At 40.2% G+C, this 13,530-nt stretch overlaps 1 protein-coding gene across 10 annotated transcripts in view; it reads right to left on the bottom strand.

Annotated features, from left to right (window-relative positions):
- Positions 1-13,530, bottom strand: part of CDON (cell adhesion associated, oncogene regulated) — a 103,100-nt gene that overhangs the window by 14,610 nt on the left and 74,960 nt on the right. For all 10 annotated transcript variants that reach the window (XM_082409706.1, XM_082409707.1, XM_082409708.1 and 7 more), the window contains 3 exons: positions 11,250-11,471; positions 8,341-8,591; positions 5,539-5,618 (listed from right to left, as the gene is read on the bottom strand). In XM_082409706.1, coding sequence (XP_082265832.1) covers positions 5,539-5,618; positions 8,341-8,591; positions 11,250-11,471 — 553 coding nt within the window. The remainder of the gene's footprint in view (positions 1-5,538; positions 5,619-8,340; positions 8,592-11,249; positions 11,472-13,530) is intronic.

Raw genomic sequence — 13,530 nt, 5'->3', positions numbered from 1 at the left:
CATTTGATTACATATCCAGAACTGCACTACTGCTTTTTGAATTGAGGAGAGGAGGTGGGTAGAAAGCTATTGATTTATTTGATTAAAATCTGTTTAACTCTTGCAGTGCCCAAATTGCACAAGACTCTCAGTTGAGTCTTTTGTGTAGGGGGCTGGCTCCCTGAAAAGCCTCATTAAATACGCTTCTTTCCAGCTGTTCAGAGGGAGCTATTACATGCTACTCTCAAACCTGAAAAGCTCACATGGATTGAGCCCAGTGAGGCAGGCAGTCTTCTACAAATGCCACAAGAGCCCTAGAAGCAAATAAAACTCCACAGATTGCTGGAGTGCACACGCCCCTCTTATCTGTTGTCAAATCTGCATGTCAATATGCCAGTTTAGACAAGAAAAGCAAACTTTTCTATGACTAAAATAGAAGGATGATAAAAGGGACCTAAGGTTGGCAATGAAAAAAAAAAATCTGCATGTCAATGTGCCAGTTTAGACAAGAAAAGCAAACTTTTCTATGACTAAAATAGAAGGATGATAAAAGGGGCCTCAGGTTGGCAATGACTTGCTTCTTAAAAGACCACTCTAAGAAATACATTCAAGTTTAAACCTAAGAAGCAGAAAAAAACAAACTGGGGTGGCAGGACACAGTGCAGGCAAGATTCCACGTGGAAAGGCCTTCGTCAGTTCTCAGGCACCTGTGGACTAAGACAGCTGCCCTGGGTCAAGGTGAGTTTGATGAGGCACCCCTGGGGTCTAAGGGGATGAGTCCCAGGTGTGTGAGGGGTAGACAGGTATAAGCTCTTTCCTGCAGTGTTTCCTCGTTCAGTGACGGCATCCAATTACCTGGACACCATCCTTGACACCTCCCCCTCTGCTGCTTCCTCACACAATTACTCATGTCTTTTTTAAAAACTGCACCTCCTAAATCTCTCCAATCCACCTACTTCTCTCTGTATCTACTGTAGCTATCTTACTGCACTATTTCTCGTCTGGACTACTGCCACAGCCATCCAACTGGTCCCCTGTATCCCTTCCTGTGCCATCCAATGGATTCTCCAAACTCTATCCTCTGGAGTGCTCTATCACAATGTTCTTTTACTTAAAATCTTTCACTGACTCGCCATGGCTCCGTACCATCTGATTTCACTCATCTTCTACCTCTGACCCTTTCGCTTACTAGGTTCCTGCCACATTAGCCTTCTTTAAGTTCTGTGAGGATTCCGGCATTCTACTTTAAAGATTTTGCATAAATGGTACCTTGCCTTTGCCTGGAAAGCTTTAAACCTATCCCCATTCTCTTTTACCTAGTTTTACAAATTCTTCAGCGCTAAATGTCACTTGCTTAGGGAAGTCTTTCCTTTCTACTACATTCTTTACTTTGTCTTTAAAGCATCCAGTTTTAATTATATATTCATTTTTATGATTATTATGTCATTTTTTAAAAAGATATGTCTCCCCATCAAACTCTAAGCTCAGTGAAGGCAGGGACAATGCCTGTTTTGCTCACAACTGTAGCCTCAGGACCTATCTTGGTGCTTGGCCGGCCCACTGTAGACCTTCAACAAATGTCCATTGAATGAATGAATCCTCTTTCCCTTTCACTCTCCTGATTTTCACAACCCTTTCCTCATCTCTTTGAAGATATATCAAGGCAATAAGCAAAAAATAATAAAAGAGAGGATTATAAAAAAGATGTCTAATCACTTTAAATACTTAAGAAATAGGGACTTCCCTGGTCGTGTAGTGGTTAAGACTTCGCCTTCCAGTGCCGGGGGTGTGGGTTCAATCCCTGGTCGGGGAGCTAAGATCCCACATGCCTCAGGGCCAAAAAAAACCAAAACATAAAACAGAAGCAATATTGTAACAAATTCAATAAAGACTTAAAAATGGTCCACATTAAAAACCTTAAAAAAAAAACAACTTAAGAAATAAAGCAAACAAATACCTTAAATAAATATATTAAAATAATCAAACTGCCAAGGTTATTGTCTCCATTGGTGATCCCACCTATTCTTAAATTCTATCACTTTGATACAAATGACTCTGAAATATACAGATCATTGTCCCAATCTAACCCCTGAACCCAAGACCAGCATTTTCCTGTGTCTCCTTGACTTAGATACCCAACTGGCAGTTGAAACTCTAAAAGTCCCAAACCAAATTCATCACCTTTCCTCCATATGTCATTTTATTAAGTTTCTTATTTCTATGGCTATCACCATGGCAACTACCAGGTCATTTGTGTTTGAAACTTTCTATTCATTTGAACCTCCCACTTTTTCCCAGATCCCGATCAGTCAATGGCCAAGTCCTAAAGATTCCAGCTCTAGAATCTCACTTTTCTCTTCCTTGCCACCCCCATTCCTTGCGTGAAGCTAAGGCCTTCATTACACAAGTAGTCACACTGGTCTCCTCCCTCCAATCCTACCAGTGTACTGACTACTACCATTAACCAGCTTATTATACACATCTTGCAGAGATGGCTCCCTTTCTTAAAAATCTTCAAAAGAATCATTGTGCCACTAAGCCCGGTGTTTCTCAACACTTAACCCATATCCCCCTTTTTGATTAATGTAAAAATCTCACATCCCTCCTGTATTGTATATTACAGAAACAATAGGGATTTTTTTCTATTCCTTAAATAGAAAACTACAAGATTCAATGTGCTTCTTCAGACTCTACTCACTATACTTCAAGCTCTGGCTGTGAATCACTATTATTATTATGCTGGCTCTCTGGAGGGAGGGCTTGGGCCAGTACCTAGGACATGGTGGGCACTCAATAAATGTTGATTAAATAAACTACTAAACCCTGACAGTAAGGGTCATCCATGATATAAACTCAGACTGGTTTTCCAGTTTTATATCCTGCTACCTGCTATTTGCATTTCTCCAGCTAAATTATGTCAGTGGTTCTCAAAGCACGGTCCCAGGACCGGCAGCATCAGTAGCCCCGGAACTCATCAGAAAGGCAAATTCTCAGTCCCCACCCGAGACCTACTGAATCACAAACTCTAGAAGTAGAGCCTCGTGATTTGTGTTTTTACAAATGCTCCAAGTTAGTTCTAGTGTGTGCTGAAGTTTGATAACCACTGAACTGGACTATTTACCCTCCTGTAAGCATTATCCTTCCTCCTTCCATGACTCGTGATTCCTTCTGCCAGGAAACACCTCAGAACCTATTCCAGTGGCTAGTGCCCAGTAAATGTTTCTTTTGACTGAAGAGCCCAAAACTCTAAAATATCCCCTGGCTAGCCCTCATATGTCTTAACTGAAATTATACCTCTTTTTGTGTACACACTCTTTTCGGTTGGCATTAGGAAACGCAAATTTAGTCTTAGCGATAATGTCAACATTCTAAAAGTGTAAATTGATGAAAATTGTGCATATTTGGGGAGTACATGATATATCACCTGCCTCTCAGTGTTAGAAGCTTATTACAAATTTTGTCATCTTGGGGATCTTGAGAGGGGATAACTGTTTTCAGTTACAACGTTAAAGGAGTTAGACGCTTTAGATTTAATGATTCCAATTTGGCAGAGTTGAAGATAGGTACTTATTGATGTTCATCTGTGTCAAAACCGCATAAGCGCTCCTGGAAGCCAGATGAGCCACTTGGCTAACCTCGGAGGCGAGGCAGGCAAGCGAAGGTTTGCCCCAAACAGGTAGACTCTGAGGTAGGAAGAAGATTTAGGCCAGGGAGAAACAGAAGCTGGATTTCTCAGGCTGCAGAGAATTCACCTAGGCTCCCACACAAAACCCCCAAACATGAAATGCAAGAGGCCATTAACTTGAAAACCAATAGAAATATAATTGTCCACTGTCTTAAAGGAAAAAACCATGTATAATAAAACCCCCAAATGCCACATACACACACGCTCACACATACAAAAATGGCCATGAATGCAAGATGGTAGAAGTCATTCAAATTCTTTTAAGGAAATGGGATGTATTTTTGGTACTAGGATATGATACCTCATTATAAAGATGACGAGCAGCAAATTACCAAAATCTATAATCAGAGTATGTTGGGAGCAATTTTACACTATCTAGGACAATTCTCCATTTCTCAGATAAGGAATAGCCTCAGAGAGATTACATAACTTTCCCAAGATCATAGATTTAAGCAGTGGCAAAGCCTATGTTTACTTATTCTTAGACCTGAGGCCCACTCATTCCATCATTCTAACGTCTGGGTTGAATCACATTTGCTGATGGCCACAGGAACCACAAAGGATGTGTTTTAATTAAGTCCATCTGATTACTTACCAGGCGTATGAACCATCTTTACCAGTTCTTTAGCATGCTCTTAACAAGTTGTGATAAAGCCTTTGACAAGCTCAGGACAAAACTGTAGCTTCACTGTTACGAGCATCTTAAAATTTAGCTAGGGTCATACAGAATTTTAAAGTGTAACAAGCAAATCTTAGTACACAAAACAGGCAGATGGCTCTTGCTAATACAGAAACCCTAAGATGGGTTAAGTACATGATTAAAAAAAAAAAAATCTCCAGAAAGCTTTATTGCTTTTGCTCTGCAACTCTCAAAACACATGATGAAACAACGTACTTTTAATTCAATGGTTGACCAGATCCTTCTTCAAGTTCTGGTTTTGATAACTCCCAGATGCAACTGCTAACTTCATAATTCGTTTGAAAAATATGGGTCAAATCCCATTTCAGTAATGAAATAACCAAACTCCAGTCCATACTCCAGGTATTTTATGTACTAACTATAATATGAATTTTAAGTTGCAGAGCTTTAGAGTTGGGAAGGACTTCTGACACCATGTAATCAAACACCATCATTATGTAAGAGAAAGAACTGAGATTTCTGGCAGATGCAACATCAGTATAACAAAATATTTGATGATCCTTTGGGATTAATACATAGAGAACTAGCATGAATGTTTTCTGAATATTCTGTCAAAATTTAAATGTACATTTCACTCTACATATTTCTATCTTGTCTGAAGTATTGTGAGTACATATAACTCTTAATTTAAAAAAACAGAAATTAAAAGAAAGCAAGATTATGCTACTTAATTATCTTAAGGTTTTAAGAATTTTTTAAAAATTGAATAATCTGATACGAAAATTTCAGTAATGTTACTATGAAAAAACATTACCATACACACAGGGTTTTTCCCCTAACATTCAAACATGCTCTCATCCAGAATATAGAGTAGAAAATATCACATACCATAGAAAAGAACTCTACTGAAAATAGAACAGGTGAGAAAAGATAAAGTCTGTATGCAGAGAATGACACTAATTTAAAGATTTCAAAAACATCAAACCTCTTAAAAGTATCTCAGTGAGAAATAAAGTCATCAATATTGTCAATATATCTAAAGAAACCAAAGCACAGAAAGGTAAAAATTGTAAAGCTGGGGCAAAAACTGAGTAACAGCCTTAAACTTAAGACTCCACATTCTGAGATTTTATGACTTAGGTAAAATTTTAAGAACTTCCTTTGCTGAAGGGAGAATAACAAAGGGAGTCACGTACCTATTCACAACCACCTGTGCAAACACACAGCAACATACCTATTGTTGTTCCGACAATTTCGACAACTAATGCACTCCATCGGGTCAGTCTGAGGTACTGCCGTGTACAGGCCACCGCCCTTATCAGGAAGCAAGTACAGGGAAAAAGAGAAAAAGAAAGAGTGCTGAAGGTGCCATAGACTAGTGACCACATCATCTCAAATGTAAAAGCCGCACCAACAATAAATGGCTACGTGGTATATTTTAACCATCTCCCTGAGCCCTGTTATGTTTATCACTATTTACTTGTATCCACAAATGAGTTCTGCACAATATTAAAAGTGTTCTCCAAAAACTTAACTCCTATGTTTTCTGCATGTATGTTTGTACTGGAAAGAGGCAAATAAATGAAGGGAGAAGTTTAGTCACTTTCCTTCAGTGTTTCAAATCTAATGGGCCCAAAATACACTATACGTTATAACCTCCTATTCATTTTTACCTTCCTAGCAGTCATGGAAAAATTTTATGGGATGCCAGTTGGAGAAACAGGGTGGAAATCTGTTTGAACGATGTCACAAGATAAACCCATCTTCATTTTCCTGTAATTATTTCGATTAGGTCTGTTCACTTGACTAGACGAAGTCTTAGAACATGTTATATTTTTCCAGATGGAGCAGATTCTCAGCCAGCGATGACTTGGAGCGGAGTATTAATATTTTGCTGTTGCTTTTGGCGGAAACCGCCCAGCAATTAAGAAAAATGCCCAGATTAACACATACCTCATTGTAAAATGTTCACTTGACATATACGATGGAAAGAGCTCTTCAAAACTGAAGTTAAGGCTTGAACCAGCCTTTTGGTCAGAGTCAAAATTCTGCTTTCAAAAGCAAAACAGCAGAACTGAATTTGATAAGGGTGAGGGAGGCTGTTACGTTGCACCCAAACTCAGAACAGGCCTTCAAGGTCAGGAAAAGTTCAGCAATCGTTTTCCCCAGAACACTTTCCACTTCCATTCATCTCATAACAACAGCCAGAATCAAAGCAAACCAAAAGTACTGAAAATTTCTCTCAACATTCCTGAGCCAACTAGCAATAGGAATTTTTAAGAAAACTTTGAGAGAAAGAATATTCCTATGCTACATTCAGTCCATGAGGATAAACTCCAAAGCTTCCAAAAAAAATGAAGTTAACAACCTATAGAATGATGCATTTACTTGAATCACTAAACGGATTACAGTTAATTCCATCATTTTTATGATCAACAGCATTTAAAATATGTCCCTATTTCCACCTTCCCAGGAAAGAAGAGTAAGAAAATGAATGAGTTAAGATCACAGAGGATAACCTCTAAAATTGTACACTTAATGCGGCAACTCTTATTTAAATAGCAACTCATTGTTCAAAAAACACAAAGTACTGTGTTCAAATACTAAAGCAAGCATCAGAGCTATTTTTTCTTCTTATGGAAACAGCATGTGCTGTTCAAACCGTCATGCTCTCTCCTTCAGTTTCTTGGATAATGTTAGTAGTTTGGACTAGGAATGGTGACAAAAAAAGTTTAGAAAGTCTGAATATAAGCCATGTCTTTCCACACAAAATAATGAAATCATTATTCTCGTTTGGTAATGAGATGCACTAAAGCAAATTAAATATTTTTTCTATGACATACTAAAGCTAGGTCACAGGAAAGCCATTAGATTTCTAGCTTTAAGATACAAATATATATTATAGTTCTGTTCTCCAAAGGTAATATTTTAATAAACCTTTACTACTGTTGAAGATAAAAAAAAAAAAAAATCTCTAAACTTCTCCAAACTTTAGCACGTTGTGGGTTATGGGCAAATATATCTGTAAACAATGACAAAAACGTAAATGAGTGCTTAATTGACCAACTAAACATATTATCTATCTGATTGAAAAATAATGTGGATGCATAGCCAAACAATGTAATAAATCAAACTGCCTAGTGCAGAGAATCTCTTTCACCAGCACAAATCTAAAATACGCCAGTCATTCTACTCTCATTTCAAAAATTAAACTATATCAGCTGGTTATCCCTGAAATAAAGTAGTTTTAAAGGTTTATCACTCCTTGTGGCTAGAGAATACGAATATTGTAAAACATAAACCACAGAAACACACAGAACCAGCAACCACAGAAACACACATGGGGCAAAACAAATCAAAAAAACCTCACAGGAGGTCAGAAGTGACAATCTGGTGGCCTGCAGACATGCTGTGCGTGGCCCATGCAACGCTTTCTACAACTGGAATTAGTTGCCAACGTGTAAAAAAATCTGGTGATTTCACCTAGATTTACGGATGTTGTGAAAAATCAGAAGACCAGGCCACACGGGGCCCTCAGCTCTGCATACAAACAATGGGCGCTGAACCGGGGCTGCTGCTTTAAGGCAGTGCACGACTCTCCCACGCCTCCACCGCTTCCATCCCGTCCCCAACTTGCTTCACTCAGTTTCAAGATCTGCCTGACTCGTCTAAGCATATGAGCTTTCAGAGTTTGCTCTAAATAAATCAAATTTAAAGTATTTGGTTTGGTCCACGCTCAGTGGTATTTCCGCTTCATCGCAAGAATAACTTCCAGTCTGTTTGTTACTGGTCCTGTACTTCCAGTGCTAAATAATTTAAAAATATAAATCAGATCGATTAATATAACTAGTGCCTGATAATAGAAAGCTTCCAAACATGACTCTGGATCAAGGGGCTGCCGGTGATACATGCTACGTCCACTCCAGTGAACCTGTGAGGTTTCTATATTGGGAAAAACCACGCGTGCCGGCCCTGTTCTTGTATCCTGGCACCGTGGGGGCACAGGGGCGCTTTTATTTATAATTGGGTCTCTTACATTCACTAGATGACGCGGATGTTCCAAATCCACACGTGTCCTGGTTAGAGAGCTCGTGCGCCCAGAGTAGAGACCTCCACTTAAGCTCCCGCTGACTCCATTGGGGAGCTTATGGTGGAGATGGGAGCAGCCATTGCTGAAGCTTCCATGCACATTTCTGTTTATTCGGTTTGTGCCAGGCAGAGTGGTGTATTCCACCATCTGCCCGGTAACATCTGACCCTTGGTAGAGATAGCCTGGTGGGTCATATTCTGTTGAGAGAGAACAACAAAAAGAAAAGGTAAGATACTGTAAAGGACAATTCTTCTTGCTTAGGAAGTTTTATTAATTAAACCCTTAATAAACTATAACTATACTAAAATAAAATACTCTAAAAAAGTGTTCACTTAAAGCCTCCCTGTGAGATATGCTTTAACAAAATTATTGCGGTTATTTCCTTTACAGTGTGGAGTCAGCCAGGAACTGTAAGTTAGTTATGATTCTTTTAATGGGAGGAGAAATGAACCAGAGAGAAATTACTCAAAAGAGAATTAATAAACTATGCAAGCTGAAACCATCAAAGTACCGGCAACACTACGAAAAGGTGTTTAAATTCCCCTGTGCTTCAGAGTGCTGAAAGAAATTGTACAACAACAGGATAACTTTAGGTAGGATATTTCAAAAAGCAATAAACACCACTTTTAAGTAAAAGGATGGGGTTGGGGAAACATTCACTATTCATATAGTTCTTTGGTTATTACAGCCAAGTTGGAAGTTTTGAGGCACCAAAGGCAAAAGGCTAATTATTCCCTTTCCTTATATTAAAAGCATTTCAACAACTGCCTCAAATATCTGATTCCCAGAGGCACACCTACCAGATATATTTAGAAAAAGTGAAATGTCCTTTAGAAAATATATTATCTAAACTGCACAGGATTTGTTGTTAAGAGTTTCGATCGATTTTTCACAGGTATTGGAGGCGCCAAGATTGGACTAGGTGTTCTTATTCCTATGACAGGTGTGTTATTAGCACAGGTGTGTTAGTATCAGTATACCTGCTTCTCTTCTCCACTAAACTATAAGGAGAGGGCATTATACCTGCACTGTCCACCACAGTGCGGAGCACACAGGAGAGAGTCAACGAGTATCTTTTTTTTTTTTTTTTTTTTTAAAGAGCAGGTGATATACAAGCTGGCTTTTTATTTTATTTTTATTTATTTAAACACTATTTTATTTATTTATGGCTGTGTTGGGTCTTCGTTTCCGTGCGAGGGCTTTCTCCAGTTGTGGCAAGTGGGGGCCACTCTTCATCGCGGTGCGCGGGCCTCTCACTATCGCGGCCTCTCCAGACGCGCAGGCTCAGTAATTGTGGCTCATGGGCCCAGTCGCTCCGCGGCATGTGGGATCCTCCCAGACCAGGGCTCGAACCCGTGTCCCCTGCATTGGCAGGCAGACTCTCAACCACTGCGCCACCAGGGAAGCCCCTCAACGAGTATCTTTTGAATGAACGACGGAATGAACATCACCATCATAAATTCCCGTCTTTCAACATGTTATCAAGTCACAAAGGAAAATGACTTTAGCCAGATTAATCTTGCTCAGACAACCAGATCAATACTCTTCCTTTAATGGTTCAGTGCACTCTCACACACTCAAAGTCAATGACATTAAAACCATTTAGAAAAAGACCCAATCAAGGGATGGCCAGCTCTTTCAGCCTGGTACCACCACCATTTCTCTCCCTGCCTATCTCCTGGAAGGCGACAAGGCAATAAAAATACATCACTTTCTCCCCCCCCCAAAAAGGGACCACGGGCAGGAACTGGCTAAGAGCTGCTCGAGTGCCTATTACTGCTGGCGTCTTCCTCTGCTTTTGTCTCATCCCTTTCTCCTGGGGCCAAAGAGGAAACCAAAATACCTCCTCCCAGCAGAGACTAAAGACTCTGATTGATCTGATTGTCCTCTTTTATGATAGCTGAGGGAAGAGGAATGGTAGGAACGTGAGGGGAAGAAAAATGGGGAAAGAGGGCTTCCCTGGTGGCGCAGTGGTTGAGAATCTGCCTGCCAATGCAGGGGACATGGGTTCGAGCCCTGGTCTGGGAGGATCCCACATGCCGTGGAGCGACTAGGCCCGTGAGCCACAACTACTGAGCCTGCGCGTCGGGAGCCTGTGCTCCGCAACAAGAGAGGCCGCGACAGTGACAGGCCTGCGCACCGCGATGAAGAGTGGCCCCCGCTTGCCGCAACTAGAGAAAGCCTGCACACAGAAACGAAGACCCAACACAGCCAAAAAATATATAAATAAATAAATAAATTTTTTTTAAAAATGGGGAAAGAAAAGGGAAGAGTGTTCTAAGGTTACTTGTTTTACTACAGCACCATCACTGACAGCTCGGACACTCCTACTACTGGACATATTTGGGGGTGGGGACGCCACTCTGCAGAGGTTTCAGTACATTAAGTACCGAATCAGGACTGTGGTATCTTCATCTGTGTCATCCCGGGACAGTCACTTAGAAAAGTCTTCACCACCCTCCTTTCCATCATGCCTTTTCCATTCCTCGCTGACAAGATCTGGACCCGTGTGAAGGGGCTCCTGCAGCAGTTCCAAAGCTCATGCTTCAAGCCCTCATCCTCTTTGGTGGTCCGACAGAGCCAGAGTTTCCCAGCACTAAGTCAGCTATTTACTTGGAGACCTGCTTAGTTTGGGCTTTGTTGTTTATTTCTCCTGGGCAATTTAATTTGATGCTCCACTTACTTTGGCTTACAGCTAGAACTGTTTTAAAGTCACCTCTGCTGAATGAAGAGTATCGAATGTGTTTTATACCACGACACTCATACGCGAACGTGTTAGAAAGCAATATTTATTCTGACAATCTTTTTCTACTTATCTTTAGAAAAAGAGGAGGAGACACTGATGGATGACTTACTCTGTATGGGATTCTGCTGGCGGTTCTTCCACAGGCACATGGCAATGAACGCCATGAGGATGAGCACCATCACACCCAGAACGCAGCCAACGATCAGATACAGCATGTCACTGCTTCTGGCGGGACTGGTTGCGGGCCCAGCATTCCCTCCACTCCCCGAAGAATCTGGAGGGGTGCTCAAGTCTTTGACAGGATACTCAGAAGCTCCAGGAACCCGTTTCACTAGTTGAAATATACAGGAAAACATGATGTCAGAGTGAAGACAGACTCTATGAAATGGTTTACTCTCCGAAGGAGGTCTGGTTAGGAATCCAAGCCAGTCTGTTTACGCTTGGTACTGAGATGATCTGACCACCAATGAGTCACAAGGAGGGCTCAAAAGTTTAAAAATCTAATGTCAAGGTTTTAGGTCACAAATTCTAGAGAAATTATAAGATCAGAGACACAGATGCACTTGGTCTAAGCCAAACTGCTATATGATTATCTGCTCAATTGTACTTGCAGAAGACTCCCAAAGAGTTGACATAAAACTATTTCAACTTACAGATGGGACAAAAACTCCTTTCGATCTGATATACTTTGAGCTGAATGAGACTCACAATTAGATAGTGTATGCCTCTCGCATGTGAATAATATTAGAAGACATGACTCTGGACGACTAGAACAATTATATACAATTCCGAAAGCCTCACACATAATATTAAACTTCCAAAACCAAAAAATGTTGGAGTCCACATAAACGCAGTGCTTTTACCTAATTCACTGGTACTCTGGATAATGGCAACAACAAAAGCTAATAACCGGTGGGACACAAACCCCATTTTCTCTGTCCCCAAATAACATGCTCTTGATGCTTTAAATGTCATAGAAAAGCAGTAGAGCATAGTGGTTGATGGCCTGATCTCTAGAACCAGACTGCCCAGGTTTTTAACCTGTCCCATCATTTATCCTTAGCTGTAAGACTCTGACCTCCATGAACCAATTTCTGCATGTGGAAAATGGAGATAATAATAACAGCCCCATCATAAGGTTGTCATGAAGAGTAAAGCGCTCAGCCTGGCATGTGGCAGTGTTCAATCCATTTTGTCATTATTATTAGTTATTATAGTATACTTCCTGTTATGGTTCCTAATAACTTACAGGAGCAGAGTGGTCTTTAAAAAAATCTACTTCAACAAACATTCTATTGGGGTTCTATTTTCTAGCCACTTGAACTACGCAGAACAGGGCTGGAAATCAGTCAACGAGAGGCTGCCTTTCCAAGGAAAGAGCTCTCCATCACTGAAAGCTGGAAGAATACCTGGCAGAGAGTCTCTATAGGAAATTTCTACTCTGGGTGGTATGTTGGATTATACAATTCTAAGGTCCCTGACAATTCCAAAGACAACAAACAAGTTCCTGAGACAAAAATGGATGTTATAGATCGCACATGAAATACCATGATTACTCATAGGGAAGTCCGTCAGGTTTATTCACTCTTTATTTACTCTTAATGTATTCAAAATTCCACCAAGCTTGATGACCAGTTGCCAACCTCTCACTGAAGTTAGAAACTTTTGCAGTGGATGGTGAGTGAGACGGTCCCATTAACATCAATAAGAAGAGACAGCCAGGAGCATGACATGAGCAGTGTGAGGTGAAAAACATAAAGAGGAAGCAGAGAACTAAAGAAAAGTCGTGACAGTCTATGATCTTCAAGGGTGGGGGAAAGAGGCTGGCCTCCAATATTTACTGAATTACTAAAGATAAGACAATTGCTGTTCACAGCAAGAACTCTGAGTCATTTCTTTAAAAGGAGAAATCATGCATCAAATGTTCTACTTAAACAGGCTGGGACTGTGTAACACATTTTAGAAACTCATTCAGTATGAACAGTTAACATTTTAAAGTTTTTTGTTTTTCACTGATCTGAAAGTCTGTAGGTAGAACCTTTGATTCCCCAGCAAAGTCAATTAATAATACTCAAAAACAGCACAATTAGCACATTATTGTCTGTGTTTTATGTTCTGCCTGGCTAGACTCTTAAACGTCTTGGGAACAGAGATGAGAAATTTCATTTTTATGTAACTTTGCTCCAAGTTTCACAGCACTCTGGAGGCAAGTAAGAAATGCTCATGAACATATCACAGTGTTCAGTACAAAAAGGTACTCAAATGTATGCTAAACAAGTGAAATTCAAGGTAAGTCTACAGGTCTGCGTGTATATATGTTTAAATGTGAATTTAATGTGTGGGTTTTGCAGCAGGAAGACACATGATTCAGAATTAAACAAGGAAAGCGA

The sequence above is a fragment of the Balaenoptera physalus genome (genome assembly GCF_965194825.1).
Source record: "Balaenoptera physalus genome assembly, chromosome: 10".
NCBI classification, from domain to species: Eukaryota; Metazoa; Chordata; class Mammalia; order Artiodactyla; family Balaenopteridae; genus Balaenoptera; species Balaenoptera physalus.
The sequence above is the reverse complement of the archived record's forward strand: the minus strand, read 5'-3'. Positions and strand labels throughout refer to the sequence as shown.